General features: G+C 36.6%; 2 protein-coding genes across 3 annotated transcripts in view; both read right to left on the minus strand.

Moving 5' to 3' along the window:
• LOC114475048 (splicing factor, arginine/serine-rich 15-like) overlaps positions 1-5,849 on the minus strand; it is a 36,556-nt gene extending 30,707 nt beyond the window's left edge. The window contains exons 1-2 of one of the 2 annotated variants that reach the window (XM_028465748.1): positions 5,640-5,849; positions 147-230 (exon numbers count right to left, since the gene is read on the minus strand). In XM_028465748.1, the coding sequence (XP_028321549.1) occupies positions 147-230; positions 5,640-5,669 (114 nt within the window). In that variant the 5' untranslated portion in view covers positions 5,670-5,849. The remainder of the gene's footprint in view (positions 1-146; positions 231-5,639) is intronic. The other variant, XM_028465749.1, reaches the window with a different exon arrangement.
• A 1,941-nt stretch (positions 5,850-7,790) lies between these two features.
• The window catches only part of urb1 (URB1 ribosome biogenesis homolog), a 30,490-nt gene continuing 17,138 nt past the window's right edge, over positions 7,791-21,142 (minus strand). Inside the window, exons 25-39 of the mRNA XM_028465334.1 lie at positions 20,673-20,731; positions 20,406-20,584; positions 20,221-20,331; positions 20,076-20,139; positions 18,577-18,745; positions 16,980-17,082; positions 16,724-16,884; positions 16,536-16,647; positions 14,685-14,791; positions 14,352-14,495; positions 13,538-13,647; positions 13,255-13,461; positions 11,545-11,786; positions 10,158-10,700; positions 7,791-8,131 (exon numbers count right to left, since the gene is read on the minus strand). Of these exons, the coding sequence (XP_028321135.1) occupies positions 7,935-8,131; positions 10,158-10,700; positions 11,545-11,786; positions 13,255-13,461; positions 13,538-13,647; positions 14,352-14,495; positions 14,685-14,791; positions 16,536-16,647; positions 16,724-16,884; positions 16,980-17,082; positions 18,577-18,745; positions 20,076-20,139; positions 20,221-20,331; positions 20,406-20,584; positions 20,673-20,731 (2,508 nt within the window). The 3' untranslated portion in view covers positions 7,791-7,934. The remainder of the gene's footprint in view (positions 8,132-10,157; positions 10,701-11,544; positions 11,787-13,254; positions 13,462-13,537; positions 13,648-14,351; positions 14,496-14,684; positions 14,792-16,535; positions 16,648-16,723; positions 16,885-16,979; positions 17,083-18,576; positions 18,746-20,075; positions 20,140-20,220; positions 20,332-20,405; positions 20,585-20,672; positions 20,732-21,142) is intronic.

Consider the following 21,142-nt stretch of genomic DNA (forward strand, 5'->3'; position numbering starts at 1 on the left):
CACATACAATGTAAGATGGTCAAAAGCATTATTTGTTGATTTCCAATTAATCAGTCTCGTATTTCTTTCCGCTCTGGATATGATCACAATTCTATTTTTCTTTGTACAACAAAAAAATATTTTTACAACAACACAGTAAACCTTACCTTAATAGCTTTGATGGCTGATTTGGTCACAGACATCATCTTAGCACGCGATATTGGCGGTGCTATTTCAATCATGGAGAACAACTAATGAAGCAAAAGAAACAAAAGGTTGGTGAAACAAATGAGAGAACTGTAACCTACAATAAGTAGTCCGGTGGACTCGGCGCAGTTCAGGCAGTGAATCTGCAACATTGTTGCATTTTAATTTGGTCCGGTCCGCTTTCACACATTCTATTTGCCAAGCGCACCAAACTTTATGAACAATATCATGCAAGCAAAATGGTCAATCGCCTATGGGACAGAATACTTTCGCCTCCATAGACGAAAACAACACTGCTGTCAGAAAAATGCATTTTTCAAAGGAAATCCTCAAACAAACCCACAGCAATGGCTGTGTGCCGCGCTGCCCGGTAACTGATAGAGTTGCCCCATCACAATTCCGCTTCAACGTAAAGTCCTATATTTGGTCGTGTTTGCTTTCTCACAAGGTTAAAAACCGCACCATGCTTCACTTGAGGTGAACCGAGACCCACATTTTATAGAGGATCAGAATTCACTTGTTTGCGCCGCACCACAGTTCGATTGAGCTCAGCTTTCATATACTGCATAAAGACCGGACTATCCGAGGAAACGAAGCATGGTGCGGATCAAAGAGGTATGCGTGAAAGCACCCTGAATCAACTCAGCTATTTCACACTAATGAAAGTAAAGAATTAAAGAGTTTTAAGCAGCTAGTAAATAAACTTGATGGGCATGGCCACATTTACCTTGATAACTTTATGATTGCTTGGTTGATTATTGTCTCGAAATATCCAACTTATTACAATTAAGGCAAAATTGATTTGGGTCCATCTACTAACCAGTAGTGGTGCAACAGATCATTGTTGATTACTAAAATTGCTGCATGAGGCCATACACTGTTGTGCAAAACAAGGAGTTTAAACAGATGCTGAACGCGCTTGAGCCATGTTATAAAAACCTGTTGCTCTCACCACAGACGGGTGGACTTCCAGGGCAACAGAAAACAATGCAACAATGACTGCTCAGTGCTTACTACTAGGGATGTAACAATTAACCGTAACGCAGTTAAAAATCGATCCATAGGTATAACGGTTCATGTCGATACTCTAAAAAAAAGTACTGCGATTCAGTTTTCAAACAGGAGAGGGCGCTATTTATTTATCTATTTATCCTTCTCTTGTCCAGAACCGCAGGCGGTGGGCAGAATCGCCTTCTACTCTTAAACATGTTCATAAATAATTCCTTACCCCTTTAGCACCGAAAGAATATCTGTAATATTCAGCGTTAACGGAATCTCGGACGGCATCACGGAATCGACCAATAAAAACGTTTAAACTCGGAAATGGACCAACATCGGCAAGAAACGCCGTCACCGTGGTGCAAAGAACATTTTTTATGGGAAAATGTTTCCGGGGACCGCTTATTAGGTGCGCCGCCCTCTCTCCTCCTGTCCTGGCTTAAATCTTAAACCACCACAAACACCCTCTAAAACAATGCAAATCATCACTGACTCCTAAATAAAGAATCTCTAGTGCCCGTTAACTTGGCTGTGCCTGTGAAGCTCTGTCCGTGTTTCGTGTAGCGCAGCGGCACTCCGTGAAAATGTGATCAGCTTTAATCATCTTCACCTGCTCAGTGTTAGAACCGTTATGCCTGGCTAACTAAGAATAACTCAGTCATTTAGTTTTTTTTATTCCAGATTTTTTGTTTGTGTCTCTTAGGTACACATTCATAGTCAGCAAGCTACTTCCAGTGCAATCATTTCAGTTGGAGCAACGTTATTAGAATGTCACATTCTAACGTCTCATCAGAGCTAAAGTAAAATGCATGTTGAAATAATGAATTAATAAAAAATTAACTAACAAAACACAATAATGAAAACAATTAAGTTTATATTTAATTGATTTTTTTTTTTTTTTAATTAAGCAATGAAAAACTTTTTTCATTGCTTAAGAAAATTTTTTTTCTATTTAGACAGTGCATGGCTTATTAGCCAGAACATTGTTTTGTTTTGTTGTTTTCTTAAATAATATGTTTTGTTGTGCAACATCTAGTCAACGTCAAATTCAACATTACACAGAAAATAGGATAATTTAAATTAGGTTAATTTAAACTTAGTTGATCAGAACTTAATCAATAAACCTGATCAGATTCAATAAACCATTGATCCCTGAGAGGAAATCAGGTGACATTAATGCTGTTCTAATACATCTTTATATGACATATAAATAATTAAAAAGGAGAAGTCAGAATAATCCATGTCACTACAACTTATATCTACCTTTTAATTGTGTGTACTTTATTTTTTACATACATTTTTGTATAATTATGAATTTTTTATAATTTATTATTTATTTTGTTTCCTCACAGGAGTTAACAACTAATATTTTCTTTAAAAAATGATGACTATTTCTAAAAAAAAGACCGAATTTAAAAAATTAAAGTGGAAAAAACGGAATTTGGAAAAAAATAAAACGGATTTTATAGGGCCCTAGGTTTCCAGCGCCCCGTGCTGGTCCAAACAAATATCTGATGTAAATACAGTGCAATGACTGGTTTTATTAAAGTCCAATTGTTAGGCACAAAATACATTTTTAGTTGCATTTTTAAAAAGAAATGGAACTTATTATCCAGTTTTGCATTGTTTACTGTAGAACCAGAATTGAAATGAATAGGCTTCTTCTTCATTTGTATTATTCCTTTATTTATTTCATTCTGGATTAATTTTTAGTTAAATTGCATGGTTTTGAATAGTTTATCAAGGGATTCTTTTGACAATGAAAAATAAAAGGAAAATAGTACAGTATTTTCCTAAAAAAATAAAGGAATGTTTTTCAGTTATCATTTGTCTACAGTCCCCTTTTGTAAAATAAGTCGTGAGAGAATCATATCGTGAAGCCAGTATCGTGAATCGTATCGGGAGTTGAGTGAATCGTTACATCCCTACTTACTACATTACAGAGGCGTGGGAGATGAGGAACCATGTGCTGCAGACACGCCCCTCTATGAGAGTCACACTCACACAGGTACAATCATTGACTTGTACAGGTACTGACAACAGCACTGAAACCTGAGACTAACAACCAAGTCACATCAGGTAACGGCAAATAAAAAGCAAGTAAATGCAGTGCATGTGGCAGGAATGGGTCCACAGGTTTTTGTAGCATCGTTTAAAAAAAAAGAAAAGAAAATCATTGTGAATAAGACCATCTGTCTCAGTGAGGTGGTTTCTTACTTCCACAGGAGCACAACAGCTGCTCATCTGCTTATAGTGCACTTTATAGTGCATATTTTCATATTATCTAAATGGCCATATTGGACATTTTTGAGTTGACTGGTGTTTTTATTTATTGGGCAAAAGTATTTGATAAAAAAAACAGAGGACAAAATTATCCAAAATCCATGACTCAAAACCGCAATAAGATCCGAACTATGAATCTTTTGATCCATTGCACCTCGACTAGCCAGTGTTAATTTTAGATTCAGTCATAGTCTTGACTGAAATACAAGTTAGTTTTAGTCAAAATGTAGTCATCGGGACTATTTAAGATATAACCTAGTTTTAGTCAACTTAATATGTCACAGATATAGTCGAGTAAATTATAAAGAATAGTTTACGCTAAGCTCACAAGTAGGGCTGGGCGATATATCGAATATACTCGATATATCGCAGCTTGTAGTCTGTGCGGTGTTGAAAATGACCATACCGTTAAACTCGCGAAATTTTTTTTTTTTTTAAATATCTTAGTGGCATTATGCACAAAAGGTGCACTTAAATTTAGTGTTGTTTTGAAATGTCATCTTAATGACAACATGCACAAAAGGGCACTATTTGTTTTTAAAATATTGTAGTGGCAATATGTACAAAAAGTGCACTTTAATTTTGTGTTTTGAAATGCCATGTGAGTTGCATCCTGCACTAATGTCTTGTTTTGAAATGTCTCTGTGACAATTTTGCACAGAACGTGCACTTTCTGTTGACAATTTTATGTTTGAGCCATTCACTGTTTAATAAATACAGTTATGTCAACTTTGACTTAGTTGTGATATCCCCTTTTTTGCATGAAAGTTTAAAATTGGCATATATTAATGCAGTATGATCAAGAATGTTTTAATGTAGACATATAGAATCATCATACTGGTGTGATTTTGTGCATCAAAGTGTTAATTCAAGGGTAATGCAAAATATCGAGATATATATCGTGTATCGTGACATGGCCTAAAAATATCGCGGTATTTATAAAAGGCCATATCGCCCAGCCCTACTCACAAGTTAGTTTTAGTCAATTTAGTAGTCAGGACTATTTCTGTTAATCTAGTTTTAGTCATCTAAATCTGTTACAGATATAGTCTAGAAAGTTATAAAGCATAACAGTTCATGCATATTTTTTTTTAAAGATTCAGTAATTTATCAACCTGTAATGGGATGTTACAAATATTTGTAAATGCACACAAATTTGACGTGATCAATATAAGATCACGAGGTGTCTTTCTTCCTATTGGATCACTTAAAGGCTTGTCCCGCCTTCCACGCAACAAAAGTTGTTTTGACTAAATACCTTCAAAAATATACTTAGTTCTGATTGTATTTGGTCTCATGTAACAAATATGGTTTCATTTTTATTAGTTATAGTTAAATATCAAGACATTTTGATATAGTTTATACATGTGTATTTTTTTCATTAGTCAAAGTCTCAGTTTTTCCCCCAAATTTTTTTTATGTAGTAAACAATAACTAAGACGATGTTTATCACCCAAATTAACACTAAGTAAAAGGTCACTTACAAAGATTTTGTTTTATACCACAAGCAGAAACAAAATACGTGCGAGCTGAAAAAACCAAAAACATATGCTCCATTTATAAAACCTGAATTTAAACATCAATCTATGGTCAAATCACATTAAACTCAGAACATTAAGATAACTACAGATAATACCATTACATTGTAAGACAATAGTGCATTTTTGTCACCAAATGCTCATTTTAAAAATGACGTTATGACCCAAGAATTCAGCAGCAAATATTCACTCTGTCGTAACTTTAACCACAACCACGTTTACATTGTGAAGAAATAAACACAATTATTGAAGATTTCAAACAAAAATATTGCGCAAATAAAAAAAAAAAATTATACTCTGGTTATAAAAAGGCAGCTCGGCGAGAGCTACTGTTAAACAGAAAAGAATGCGAAGACAAAAACTAACTGGTCCAAAGTTAAAATGATCACCATTTGCAGCTCGACATCTAAGGGATTAACGCCGCAACGTGTTTAGCACGAACAAACAGAAAAATAATCAAACATACACGTTTTAAAAGATCTCAGCTGTAGCTTCTGTTTTCCTAGCATGCTTATCTACTGAACCACGAAAGAAATAAAGAGTATACCAGCGGAAAGACATCGATTTAGGTTAAAGTAAACATGTTAGCATTAGCATCTACATTAGCGCGTCAGACTAGTGCACGAACTTCACCTCCATGTTGAAAGCGTTCACTGCATCCATATCGGCTGGTTTCGTACTCAACGATGACTAACTAAACGACGTCCATACGCCTAATAAATCATAACTACTATAGTTAATAATGCTAATACTGTAGCTAACATAAGACGTCGTAAACCTGCTTACTGCCTCCGAGTATCTTACAAAGATTTATGCTTAAGCTAACGATGCCGCCCCCTATTCTGTTACGTCACAGAGGGAACTGACCGCGCCGTCACTCACCAAAAGGGAGCGACGTAGCAACGTGGCGGCCATCTTACCTCAGACAGGTGGCACCACTCATTACATCGATGTCAATGCTGCATGTACTATTTAAATAACCCTAACTTGCTCAATTTGCAACCAGTTTTCAAACTGTTTGATTTGTTATAAACGTCATAACATGGCTGTCAATTATCCCATTTTGGCCGGGAAACTCCTGTATTTTACTCCCCTTTATCGCCGTCTTCCCGTATTATTATCCCGTCAATTTCCCATATTAACTAAATACGACCATCTTAATGTCAATAAAGATAGTCCTATCCGGTTTTGATCAAGCAATTGTAGTTTCTAAATGGTTGACAAGGTGGTATTTTGGATTTCTTGTACGTCTCTTAAGTGTTGACAGGCTGAAACAGTTTTGTGTTCAGTTCAAGGCCTTTTTAGGGGCTGGAAGATGCTCTTTGGCGCCAACCTGTGGACAAATGTTCACCCTGCAGGTTTCAGCTGAAAATATTCAGTCTGCATCAACACATGAAGGTCAATTTGGTGGACTGGAGACACAGCACACATGCACATAGACCCAGGTAGGGATGGAAGAAGAGTTGGTCAGTAGGGTACAGAGAAATACATCAGGGAAAGAAAAAGCTGTTTTTCTTAATGTTTTTCACTTTTTGGAAACATCGTCTCTAATATCTTCTGTTCTATAGATGATGGCTGTAACCAGGAACACTACATCTGGTGTTTCCTATGAATGGGAATACTACTATGGCTACATCGATCCCCCCATTGTGGAAGAGAGCAAACTGAGATTTAACAAATGTAAGTTTTGATACTTTAATTCATTACTTTATAGGTCAAGATATGTTGTTATATTCTGTACGTAGTGACTTTGAAACTTTCTTTTTTCAGATTCCATCGTTATAATATTTTGGATCACTTTGGCTGCTTTTGTGGGATTTCTCTTCTTTAGTTTGAACCTGATATCTCGCAGTGGAAACGTGCAAAGGTAAGTGAAATTAATCCTTTTGTTTACACTGTCTAATTTGTAAATTCTATTCAAAAATATGTATTATCTGACTTTTTTATTGCAGGAGCCACAGGTCTAGAGTAAAAGCAAAGCCATCCACAGCTTGACTTCAGGCTGAAATCAATGTGTGAATGTGTTTAAATGTGAAGAACAGTAGATACATAAAGACAAATATTTCTTATTTTGTCATTTTTAAAATTAAATTCTAAATGGTGTTAAAGTTGAAACAGTAATGAATACACATTAAGTAAAACTATTAATCATTGTGCAACACTGTCATCTGCTAAAGCCTGTAAAATAAAATACTTCAAAATAAAAGCCAAAACCCTGAGTTGATTTTGTGTTTAATTGTGTTTTGTTCATTCTTTAAATCAAATTTGCACACAAAGTAAAAAAAAAAAAAAAAAATTATTAAGAAGCTGCAACACAAATATTTCATACAAAATCCTTATTTGCAAAGTAATATTGTACATTTTGTGTATTATTGTGGTCATTTTATATATATTGCTGTTATTTTTGTGTACATTTGTAGTCATTTTGTGTTTTTTAGAGTACATGTCTATTGTTTTGTGCTATCTTTTCGTTTTTTTTTTGAGTAATTTTGTACATTTTTACTATTGTTTTGTCTATTTCTCTGTTATTTTGTGTGTTTTTATTTTGGTGGCCGCACAACATTAGACCGAGGACAGTATGTGGACCCGCGGAAGCCCAGGTTGGACTTGAAACAGTAATTAATATACATATTAAGTAAAACTATTAATTATTGTGCAACACTGCCATCTACTATAGCCTGGAGGAGAAAATACTTCAAAATAAAAGCCTAAACCTAAATCCCATTTGCACATAAAAATGAAAAAAAAAAAAAAAAAAAAAAAAAGAAAGAAGCTGCACCACAATAATTTTATACAAAATCTTTATTTGCAAAGTAATAATTTACAAAAAAAGTTCATATATGCATATATGTTTGTAAAAAATAGTTCAGACAAACTCAGACAAAGAAAAATGTATTTGTTTGTCCTGTGAGTGAAACAGCAAAGACTTCAGAGGGACGTTTCCTGCCTGTTGGTGATGATATCAGAACACAGAGCTCTAATGGCTGCTGGAGATGTTTGTGAGGCTTCACATTCTTTCTGTTCAGATCTTTGCACCAAATGCATGTGAGACAGGAAGAGTTCAGGGGTTGTAGCTCCACTCCAAACCTCATGGATGTACAAAGACATCAGTGAAAGTCCTGCATCTGTGGGAGGACGAGAGCTTTAGTTAGGATTACACACAAGTGGTACAGTGAAAATGATTTTTAGTATTGTCTGACATTTTAGCTTTGTTTCTGTTTTATATAAGTAAAAACAAAAACAATAACTAAAGTACATTTATTACTTGCTAATTTAAAAAAAATCTAAAATTAAAGTATTAAACTCAAACAAAGTGCCAATATCCTGATGATAATTATTAAATTTCCAAGAAAACAGTCAATTTACAATGAAAAACTGAAAAAAATAAAGCTTTGATACATAAAAAAATAATTATTTTTCAGTGTGAGGAAGCCTTTAAGTATGCAATTGTAATTCCTCTCGTAGTGATATTAATATTTGATCATTTAAACGTTCTTGGTAAGTAAAGGTCAAGAATGAAGTGCAAAAAGTGTCAATGTTGCATGATGTAAACCAGAGGCTTTTATCACAGCAGGGGCCAAAAAAAAAGTAATGATCTGATTTTCCAAGGGCCACATTATCAATATTCATATCAGCTTTTAGAATAATGACTAATCTGAGCATTAATACAGGAAACAAAGGATTTTGTATTTGTTTATAGTATCTTGAATGTTTCTGTTGTTTAGTTTTTAGTCATTTTGTGTTTTTGGTCTTTGTTTATAGTCAATTTGAGGGTTAGGGTTTTGCAAGTTTCTTTTTTGTCATTTTTTGTGTTTTTGGAGTCACTTTCTGTCATTTTGTAAATTTTTCTTGTTCATTTATTTGTTTTTGAGGCATGTGTTTGATATCTATGCACTTTTTAGTTTTTTTCTTCCTCTTTTTTTTGTTTTGTGTATTACACGAGTCATTTTGCATATTATTGTTGTCTTGTAGGTTTTTATTGAGTAATTTTGTGTTCTTTTGCTGTTGTTTTGAATATTTCATTTTGTGTCGCACAAAATTAGAGCGAGGACAGTATGAGGCCCCGGGGCCACCCAGTTTGGACTCAGTTTTTTCTCAAAATGCATTTCGATACCTTTTCAGCAAAAACAATGTGTTTTTCTCAGCATTCAATGCATGAGCTATATTTAAAGAACAATAAAAGTCAATGCGAATGAATTTGGCACATCTTATAAAAGCTAGCGAATGTTGATTCAACAGCAGATCCTTCCTAAATTATTAGGCCTTTTTAACTTATCTATTTTTCACTGCTTTATCACACAGGGAGCTGCACCTATAGTCAGGAAGTAGCGTCCTTAGGAATAAGGTGGATAATGTAATGGTTAAAAATATGATTTGACTTATTTGAGCCTTTATGGCAGAAGTAGGCAACTTTTATTACAGTGGGGCCACAAAAATGTGTTGGTTTGATCGGAGGGCCACATTATTAACATTTATGTCAGCATTTAGGATTATGAGCGATCTGAGCATTAATAAAAGAAATAAAATAGTTTTTATAGTCATTTTTTTGTGTTTTGTGTCATTCTGTGTATGTTTTTTGTTGTCTGGCTCGTTGTGAAGCATTTTGTGCATTTCTTTTAAAGTCTTCGTGCATTTTTCTCGTAAACATATAGGTTTATCGGAGTCATATTGTGTATTTGTGCTGTCATTTTGTGTATTTTGGAGTAATTTTTGAGAATTTCTGTTGTCGTTTTGCCCCTTTGTTAGTACTGTGGGTCAGCGGAGTAATTTTTTTGCTTTTCTGTCTTTTGTAGTCATCTGAGTAATTTTGTGTATTACTCTTGTCATTTTGTTCATTTTTGTAGTAGCGTTTTGTGTTTTTGGAGTATTTTCTGTGTTTTTCTCTTGTCTTTTGCTGTATTTTCCTGCAATGTTGTAATTCTTTTTATTTATGTTTTGTATTCTTGCTCTTGTTTTGTGTATTTTTCTGTCATTTTGTATATTTACTTTGGGGGCTGCATAAAATTAGACCGAGGGCCAAATGTTGCCGATTGCCTATGTCTGCTTTATGGCATCACTTTTGAAGTTATAAACAGGTGGACGGCGACATTAGTTGTTATCTGTGACATTGTGTCATTTACAGATAAAACCAGGCGTGTGATGGACTACTACCTTGCTTAGACTGATCCTCTGTATGTTCTGCCATGCAGGTGGAGACGACTGGATGGTGCAGCTCAGGAAGGTCACCTCGAATCTCTAACAAACAGGTCATAATGTTGGTAAACAGCTGCAAGGTTTCTTTTCCAGTTGCGTTGCTGTTGTCATGCTGAGTTTGAAAAGCTCGATGGTAGAGACGAAGAAGGTCTGCCTTCAAACCAGCATCAAGCACCACAGCTTCCATTGTTTCCCTGTGTTTGATCACAGCCTTTTCAAACCAGTGCAGGAACTCCTGTGCTCTGATTGGATCGTACTCATCCTGCACTAAACACCTCAGGGACCACTTTGTGAGGAGCTGGGCTGTTTCAGTGCTCAGCAGCACACTGGGACCCAGTTGGTCACTCACAGGTTCCCAGTGAACAAAGATGCTGCAGAGGTCAAGTTTACACTGAGTCAGCAGGTTTTCCTCTCGCTTCTGAGCTTCAGTTTCCTCTGCAAGGTTTTCTTTTTGTGCTTTGGTCTTAAAAACAGAGCTTTGGACCTGATTCTTTCCCATTCCTGCAGAGGAGGAGGAAAAAAAAACAACAAACCATTAATGATACATTTTAAAATGTAATATTCTCTATCATCTGCAAAGAAATAACTACTGTAAGACATTAAGTAAAGTGTAATCCTGTGTAAGGACAGAAAGTGAATAAAGGTTTAGCCCCAGATTTCCACTAGCTACAGCATTAGCATTAGCGGTTCATCCTGTGGTCACTGTGTAAACCAGAGAAGGGCCACTTTTATCACCACGAGGGCCATAAAAATGTTATCGACTGATCCAAGGGCCATTATATCAACAGTCAACATTTAGAATAATGACCAGAATGATGAGCACTAACACAGCAAAGAACTATGAGTTTTGACTGTTTTTCTGTCATTTTTGTGTGTTTTGGGGGGCCACTAGTGAGTTTTTGTCATAATGTTGTTTTTGTCGTCACCTTGAGTATTTTTGTCATAATTTGAGTATTTTCGTCATCATTTTAAGTATTTTTGTTGTCCTTGTGCATTACTGGAGTCGTATTGTGTGTTTCTCTTGTTTTGTCATCATGTATTTTTAGAATTACTTGTGTGTGTTTTGAAGTGATTTAAAATGTTTCTTGGTTATTTCCTAAATTAGGCCGAGGGCTGCATGTGGCCCCCCGGGATGCCAGTAGCCCACGTCTGGTGTAAACTTAAAAAACATACTATTTATGTTTCCTCCCACTTCATTGCCAACCAAAAATATTTAAGTTATAGTTTATTAAGCATTTATGAATGCTAACAATGATGCTAAGTCTGATATTAACGATCAAATCCCCAGACAGAGGGAATAATACTGTATTCCGACATGTTGTGATCATGTGTTGCAGCGACTCACTCATCAGCTCTGTGACTTTGTGCTTTCTACACAAAGCTCGTATTTGGGTGACTAACGACGTTTCACGGGACAACGAAGCCCAACAGAGAAGCAGAGCGAGAGCCTCAGTGGAGGACAGAGGCTGAGGGTGGAGCGTGAGCTGCTCCGCCTGTGCTTTCACACCGAGGGCCGTCCCACGATGTTTGAGTACGGAGCAAAGGGTCTGCAGGAACAGGCTGAGGGCTGGAGCCTTCACCGCCAACCTGACAGGATCACAGCAAGCAAACAGTGACGCCCCTCAACCCAAACATGTCGAGGTCTGTGAGAAGGTTAAAGATAGTGGCCCTCATTTATCAACCTTGCGTGAAAACGGGTGTAAATCTGAATGAACGTTTGGTCGTACGACAGGACCAACGTGTGATTTCTGAAACATTCGTATCTGACCATTACCAACGTACAAATGATCGAGTGCTGATAAATGCGGCGACCGAATTTGATCATCCTTAACATCTTTCGCTTTTTCGGAGGCCCCGCCCACTGAGGTCAAACAAGAAGAGAAGCTTTTCCAAGATGAAACTCAACAAAGATTTGCTTTTTGACAGTGTGGAAACTGGAGCTCATTTGAACACTGTGTGGAATAGGATCAGCTACCAGCAGGTGATGTCTGCCCCCCTGTGTGCGCTGCAAACAACTTCACAACAGAGATCCTGGAGAGACACATGGAAATATGACGTCCACATGCTAGGGGCAATAAATATCACATTAAAAGAAATAAACAATCAAAACCTTAAAAAGCCTTAATTTCCAGCCAATTTCACCCGTATATCATCACTTTACGGAACACGGTGTTAAAGGGTAAGTGCATTTGTAAAAGTTTAAGGTAGGGGTTCTCAACTGGTCTGACCCTGTGACCCACATTTTGCTACAGTCAATAAATCGCGATCCTTTTTTTTTTTTAGAATTCAACCAAATTTACTTTTTCAAAAATAGCTGTTGAAAACACACATATATAATCTTTTTTAAAAACATAAATCTATATATTTTCCCGCGCAACATGCATTTCACAGCATGCCTGTCAAAATAATAAGTTTCTTTCAAAATAAAGGACAAGTCCAACATGAGAGACATTAAGTATTTATTTATTTTTGACCAGCTGTCTGCAACCCACCAGTTGAGAAACGCTGGTTTAACGTGTACTTTACACCTAAAAGCATGAACGAGGTCCTGTTTTCTCTGTACAGCCTCCAGTGATGTGTTGTACGGAGAAAATAGGACCTCTTTCTCCAAGACAGAGCATAGCAGCACTGCGTCCTGTGTGTGTGTGCACTGGGTTAACCTATGTGTTCCTGCTCGGTAGTAGAGTTTTATTAGTGGGTTTATACAATATTCTGTAAAAGGAAAACCAAAAAAGTGGTATCAGTAATGTGAGCTTAAAAAAAAAAAATATATATATATATTTTGTTTAATTTGTTTTTAATACGTTTTGATCTGTTCTGATCGTGTGTGCTTATGCTTAAATGACAGCTGAAATTTGTTTAATAACTATTTTCAGTCTCACTCACGTTTGCTGCGTACACGAGCTCAGATCAGACGTGAGATCTGACGGGTACGTCAAAATTGATAAATACCTAAGCTTGCGTGAATATGATCGTACGCTCCAGTCTGAACGGTTGATAAATGAGGGCTTATGTTTTAGGAATAAACTTTTTAGGCCTTTTTTCTGGTCTTTACCTGAGGTGTACGCTGATAGTCGATGCCACACATAAGAATTCAGCGATAATAGGGAGGGGAAGGCATTTCTTTAAAGTCTGAGGTTTCTCGTCAGTAGACGTGGAGGGCTTGGTTTCATCTGCCTGCTTCTCTTTCTGACCCAGGTTAGTGAACCACAGCACATGGAACAGTTCGATCAGAGCACAGAGGAGGCGCTGCTCCAGATTCCTGTGAATTATAAGAAATATATTAAAGATTTGGGAAAGATAAGACTAAATAAAATAAACTTTATTGTGAAGGTTACCTTTTCTCAACCATCTGCACCATCCAGGTTAACAGACCTGCACTCTTGATCAGATCATAAGCTGCTTTGGTCACATGTGCAGCTCTACACAACACCCTGATGACTTGTATCTACGTAAACAATCACAAAACACACTACATCAGCCCATTACATATTTCATCTAATAATTAGGGCTGGAGAACATATCGAGATTCAAGGTATATCGAGTTTTCAATTTTACCGATATAGACAATGAAAATATCGCCTATATTGGGAGATATCTTGTTGTGATTTATACAATCACACAGTACAAATCACATCACACAAGTATTTTATATTATTCATAGAGAACAGTTAAATTGTCCTTTTTCTTTTATACAATTTTCCCATATTTATGAGATATGCATCTTACAGCTGATTTTGTATTAAAATACTTCTCATAATAGCATGAAAAGCATAGTTAGATGGATTATTGAGTGTGTACTAACCCAGATCTTCCCCCTAAACAAACCACACTACAGAACTCACACACACGTGCTGTCCCTTAGAGGAGAAAAAGCCAAAAGTGGAACAAATTGTGCAGCTGTTAGTTAATAAATGTGCCTGTGTGGCATTTTCATCAGCAAATTTAACCCAGAATTGTGTTTCTAGCAAGACTTTATTGAGTCAAAAATATCAAGATTTATATTAGATATCTCCATTTTCAGAAAAAATATTGAGAAATGACTTTTAGTCTATATCACCCATCCCTACTAATATTAAAAGTTACTGTGTTGTTGTTTGGTCCTAATTTACAGGAATTCTATCCTGTAGTTGTGTTTGTGGTGCTGTGTACCTGAGCGTGCTCGTCACAGAGAGGAGTGCTGCTAAAGCTCAGAAGGACCTGAAAGATTCCCTGTTGGTTACACAGTTGATAGCAGCGGTTATCATTGATCCCGTCCTCCAGCACACTGAGGATCCACTCACGCTCCACCTTGTGCTGGAAAACATTAAAAACACGTCAGACTTCCAAGGTTAACAGGCCTCAGATTTAGAAACAGATAAGTGAAGAAAACATCCCAGAGCAAACAGATGGAGGCCAAAAAAACAGTTTGTGTTCATTTAGTAACAAAAGGGTCTTAAAACCAAAAAAAAAAGATGTTTTCATTAAAACTTGAATTCCATTTACCTCCATCTCAAAGCCATAGAACAGCCTGAAGAACTCAGGGACTCGTCTAAAATCCAAACTCTGATGAGTGAGCAGGAACCTGTTCACCAACACATACATGTGGTCCTCTGGAACGAAATAAAAAATAAAACACTTTCTATTATCGACAGTTTGCTTCGGTAGTTTTGAATTTTAACCAGAAAATAATTTACTTTTTAAAAAAAAAAAAGTTTAACATCATGAGGTCATTAAAACAAAAAATACTGAAGACAGTTAAAGCCAAATTAAAGATAAATCCAGTTGTTGCCCTTAACTACTAAAGCACACATTTTATTAACCATTGACAATAATAAAGAACACCTTAGCCCTTCTTAAACTAAACTGTAACCCTTAAAGCAAACGATCTTGTTCTACCCACCGGCAGTGCATTCAATGCCCACTAGATGGCATAGTTAACACTTTGGGACAATATACTGTTCTCAACAACTGGGCTGTGGACTCCTAAAGTTCCGTGGACCATTTGATACTGGGCCGCAGATTTAAAAAATTATGTTTTTAAAAGTGAATTCTATTTCATTTTTGTGTACGAGTATTTTATTTTGAATATTTCTTTCCGTTTGATTCGACCAGTGCTTCCCAAAGTGTGTGGCATGCCCCCCTGGTGGGAAATGGAGAAATAACAGGTGGGGCGTGACAAACAGGAGGACATTTTCATTTTCATGCCAATCTTCATGCATGCCTTCTTCATTGACAATAAAAACACTAAAAACAACGGCTACACACAAATAAGAAAAAATAGCATTAAATTACTAAGGTGAGTTCACACTTCACTTCATTCGCCCGTGATGAGTCGCTTGAAGATAGTGGCGCTTTCTGGTCACTCCCTCACTTCATCGCTCCAGTGACGTGATGACCAGGGAACAGTGTGTGTGTGTGTGTCCGCGGAGCCGGTGACAGGAGAGAGAGGGCCAATCACTTCTTCTCCGGCCGTACATTTAAAGCATTTATTATGGTTTAAATGATCAAAGTATGATCTTAAGGATGAGTTCACCCAGAATGTAGGCTTATTCAAGAAGTTAACTGCTTTAATTTTTCCCCGGTAGAGGAAGTGTAGTACAGCCCTCCGCTGCAGCTGTTTCTCTGTAGCGGGAGGGAGAGGCTGCTGCCTCGGCTCTACAGACAGTGACGGCCGGGGGAGTTGTCGCCTGAAGTCCCCTAAAAAGTAAAACATTTTCAACTTTGAGAGACTAAGTCACACAGGACCAAGTTGCCAGAATCGCGCAAGTCGGGTCGCTTGAAGGGAGGTTGCGTCATTTACATTGGTTGTGAATGTAATGTAGTCGCTTCAGTCGCGTTCAGTCTGAACGCACCTTTAGACTGCATTAAATATGCAACCAGAAACTCAAATCCTCTCTTTTGTTTTCTTATTTTTTTTGGCACAGATTGCAAACAATGTTTTTACCTGTATTTTTGACTGCTGCACTTTTACATTTGTTTTCACACAGGTGATTAGTTTCATTTAGTTTTTGATTTATTATGAAAGATGATACTTGTTCCCGATTAGTTAATAATAAATTTGAAAATGTGTTATTTGTCAGGATTATTTGGGGGACAATGGGCGCAGGTGGGGCTTGAAAGTTCACCTTCGTTCAAAGTGGGGAATACCCAAAAAAGTTTAAGAACCACTGGATGAGACTATTGTGATTTAGTGATCGACATTAGTGGAATGAAAATCGCTGGTTTTGTTAAATAACTTTCTGAAAAAAAATATACAAACTATAAAAATACATATTCTTCAGTAATTTATGGGAGCTTGAATATAACCTCATATACTGCACGTAATATGAACATGATGTATCAAAGGCGACATACCAGGTTTGAGCATCAGCTGAGCCACTTTAGCAATGTAAGTAGTCAGCACAAAAGGAAGCCTTTGATTCTGCTGCCAAACCCCGTTCTTCACCATGTCCATCAAATAGAGCAGCTGTTACACAAAAACAAACACATTCAGAAGTGTACTCGGATACATTTTTCATGACCACTCTCGCTGGGTTTCCCACCTGTCTCTTCTCTCTGAAGCGAGCCCCCTCCAGGTGATGGTAGAAGCAGCTGAGCACATGGTACGCCGCCGCCCTCGTCTTTGGGTCGTAGCTGCTGAGAGCCATTAGAGTCACTCCCAGAGCGTGGCTGGATACGAACTTGGAGCAGTCGATGATACACTCTGTCCAATCAAAAACAAACAGAAGAACGCAGCAGAAAACATAAGCCACAATGAGACAAACTGACGAGTCATCGAAATGTGGTGCAGTGGGTTACCTGGCTGCAGTATGGCACTGAACAGAGGCAGAAGGAAGCAGGGGTCGTATATGTTTCCTAAGTCTGTCAAAGCTTCGTTATGGTGGAGCAGCTCTGGGCTATCCTGAACGCAGAGGAAGAAAAGTGGAAGTTTTCTAAAAATATATGGGCAAAATTTTCATTAGGAGCACATTTGGGATGTTGAAAATCATGGGATTTAATCATTTAAATGTTGCAGTTGCTCACTTAATTTTCCATGATAGCAGTGCTTAGTTCTTCCTAATTTTTGTTTAACATGGGGTTGAATGATGAAGGTCTTTCCAGAAAGACCATGATAGAAACATGATAGTTGGTCAGAGCCATCACACACTGAGGTACAACTCATTGGTTCCTGTTGTGATTCCTAATGTGCTTTGTTGCCTTTTGACATCAAGAAGTTGTTCTTGAGTTTCCATGGAGACGGTTTGTGATAACAGATAGCAGAAATGAAAAGTGCTGAAAATCGTCAATCAAACTAGTGGAACTAGAAAGCTAGGATTGTTCTGCTTAATTAAGCAATAGACACTTGATATTTTAGTGGGTAAAATCTTTTCCAGAAAACAATCTGTTAAAAAGCATTGGGCCCTGATATATTTTTTCCCCAAATGTGCCCCTAATGAACATTTTGCCAATTAAAAAAGACTGGGAACTGCTTATGGTCAGTAAACAAGGTTAGATTTGGTCACAAGACATGGAAATGTACTCGATACTTTGCAACTTTAGAGAATTTTTTGGAATTTTTCTTAACCAAGGGGTTGAATGATGAAGAAAAACATGAAAGTTGGTCCCAGCCATCACACAATGAGTTGTAAAACCTAATGTCCTTAATTTCCTTTTTAAAAATTGACATAAAAAAGTTGTTCTCTGGTTTCCATGGATACAGTTGATGATAACGGCAGAACATGCCAAGATTTTCTGTGTACCTCTGTCTAAGGATTTGATCGTTAATATCAGACCTAGCATTGTTAGCATTCATTAAAAAACTTCATAAACTATAACTTAATTATTTTTGATTGACTATGAAGTAGGCAAAAACAGTTTTTTTGGTCATATATGTTTACACCAGATGAAACGCGGCCATCGGTCTAATTTTGTAAATAACAAAAACATGTAAAATGACAAGAAAAATACAAAATACAAAAAGAGTATTCTAAAAAGAAAACATTAATATACAATACGAATCCAAATATACACAGAAGGACACCAAAAATACAGAAATTTTCCTGAAAACAATTTGTTAAAAAAGTATTGTCTTTACCCCAAATGTGCCCAAAATGAAAATTGTGTCTATTAAAAAAGACTGGAACCTGCTTATGGTTAGTAAACAGTCGTCACTTTACAACTTTAGACTAATAATTAAGAACTTTGTGTCATACCTGCATTCAATCTCGGCATGTACAAAAAATGTAAAAAAAAAAAAAAAAAAAAGTGAATGTAACCATGTCGGAAATAAACTGAATAAATAAATAAATAATAAATAAATCTAAAAAAAGTGTGATTAAAATAAAGTTTGTGGTTTCCAAAGTTCAGAAATGCTTGACAAAGGTAACATTGAAAAGGACAAGTGATGCTTATGAACCTGTGGGAGGATTCTACGCTGCTGTGGGAAGTGTGCTACAGTCTGGAGCATCCTGTCCGTTTTCAGCAAAGCTAAAACTTCATCTGAGCTGGTCTGTTTCCACAGGGAGGCTCCCAGACTTTTCCTGGTCTTGTGATGCTCCACAGCTGCAGGTCCCCACAAGAAAGATCTGCAAACAAAAAACCCTATGCTGAGTATCTTAAAGTGAACATATTAGGAAAAATTCACTTTTGCAGTTTTTTTAATCACATGAGGTAACTTGAGTGTCTACCGGCACACAAAATATGAAATAAATCCATCCAGTCGTGTTTTTGTAGTATTTTTCATTTCCGATATGGTACCAATATTGCAGCCTTTCGTATCGGCCAATATCAATATTGATCCGATATTTTTATTTTTTTTTTCTTTAATAAAAAAAAATTTTAAAAAATTATTTTGTAGTGTGGAATATTAGAAAAAGCTTGATAAAGTGATGTCACTCAAACAGAGAACAATAGTCAGCAACAGTAGACATGAAAAAAACTGAGTCATTTATTATTAACCAATTGGTTACATACATTTTAACCTTCAACATAATAACTACAATTTTACAATTGAATAAAATAAATAAAAAATTAATTGGGAAAAAAAATAAAAATAAAAAAAAAATATTGGAGAATCCGGAAATTTGAATCTAATATCCAATATTCCTTTTTTGGGCTGATATCGGACCAATATTGACTTGGGACACCCCTACTTACAACACAGAGAAAATTGCTCAGATTCAAATTTTCCAGATTTGTGAAGTCACAAGTCAAATCGGGAAAGAAAATACCCTCCCCTCCGCTGGTAACTCCACCCATGGACTCCACCCCAACCTGATGAAAACTTTCCTGCTTCCAGTGCCACGCCTCCACAGTGAACGTACACTGTAGTGTAAGCACTATTTGTTCATGTGGAGGAGTACTCCGCTCTTGTGGTTTAGCTCACTGACAAACCTGTTATATCGTCTCGTATCACTGATCTGCCGTGTTTGTTACACAATGCGACGCAGCGGTTGGAGAAAACAAATGATTATCACCGTAAATGCACTATTATTGTAGTTAGAAGAGCAATGGAGGAGGAGAAAGTGACATAGCAGCTTAACATTCAGGTGAGAGTTTGAATGATTGCTGAGACGGACTCACTTACAGGGTTTTACTGTAATGTGCAGTTTTTTGGCTGAAAACAATAACAACAGTGTGTGGATAGCAAAAATAAAATCGCTTTGGTGATCATTGATCACCCTGTAAAAGAGCGAGACATGAAGTGAGTGAGCGTCTATAGACACGCCCACTCACGAATATGCATAAGTAGGCCCCAAAGCGGACCAAATTCAGAACTGCTCAGAAAGTGACTTTTCAGAGGCTAAAACTCTGGAAAACAGGCAAGTTTGGGAAAATAAACCTCAAATTCTACATTTTTGGGGTTCTTAGAACAAATAGAGAAACTAATAAAAAACAAATAAATAAAAAACTTACTGAAACTTCAGTAGGCTAACTTGGTTTTGTTCATACTCCTGAAGAAGCAGCAAAAGCTTCTGGTCTGCGATGAATTAAAAAAAGACAAATAAATCAAAGTAAAGCATTAACCTCACAAACAAACTAAAAGAAACAAAATATTTACCTGAGGAGGACATTGAAGCTCCGTATGCTCCTAACAGTACAACAAAGTGGTTGATGTTGCAGACGGATGAACATCTTTTTACCAGACTGAGAAGAAGTGAAAGCAGTTCCTCTGACATGATGATAAAAAAAATACACATTAGTGACATTAATGACAGGGTGAGAAAAAGGTATGTTTTGTTTTACCTTTGGCCTGGCAGCAGCTGGTGTCCAACATGGTGGGCAGGAACAAAGAGTGACTGCTGCTCATCATGTGCAGAGTGGATAAAGGTATGAGGTCCTTCTGATGATCCTCACTGCCACTATACATCACGTCCAACAGGAGCCTCAACGTGTTCAGGAAGTGAGGATCTCTGTAGCGATACCTAAAAACAAGCAAGAGTGAGAATTTTTGACATTGCTGAGATAATTGTGGACAAAAAAAAAAAGAATTCATAAATAATAATATCCTACTTCAGTCCATTTTTGACCAAACTGTTCCAGTCAGATGCAGAGATGTCTTCAGCTGAAACCTGTGACGGGAAATAAACTTTAACAGCGGCTCCAAAGCAGCTTGGCTTCCAGAGAATTAATAGCGATATTAAGATTGTCAGGATTATTTTTCACACTACCACAAATACGTAAAATCACATGGACACTCCTTATAGGTCTTGAATTTAAATTTATTTCCACCTGGATGCTCTAATAACAAAATAATATATATAATGTACCGGTATGTAAAATAACCAAACTGTTCATAATTCTATTTGGAATTAAAAACAAATCAAATCTGTTGTAAATAATCAATAAATGCCACATATTAACTACAGTATGTTCTTCTCTAAAAAAAAAACAAATATATAATCTAAAGGAGGTAAGTAAATAAAATATATAAATATTGGAAATATTGGAAAATACTGGAATATTCTACACCTTTCTAGGGA

The sequence above is a fragment of the Gouania willdenowi genome, chromosome 13 (assembly GCF_900634775.1).
Source record: "Gouania willdenowi chromosome 13, fGouWil2.1, whole genome shotgun sequence".
NCBI lineage: Eukaryota > Metazoa > Chordata > Actinopteri > Blenniiformes > Gobiesocidae > Gouania > Gouania willdenowi.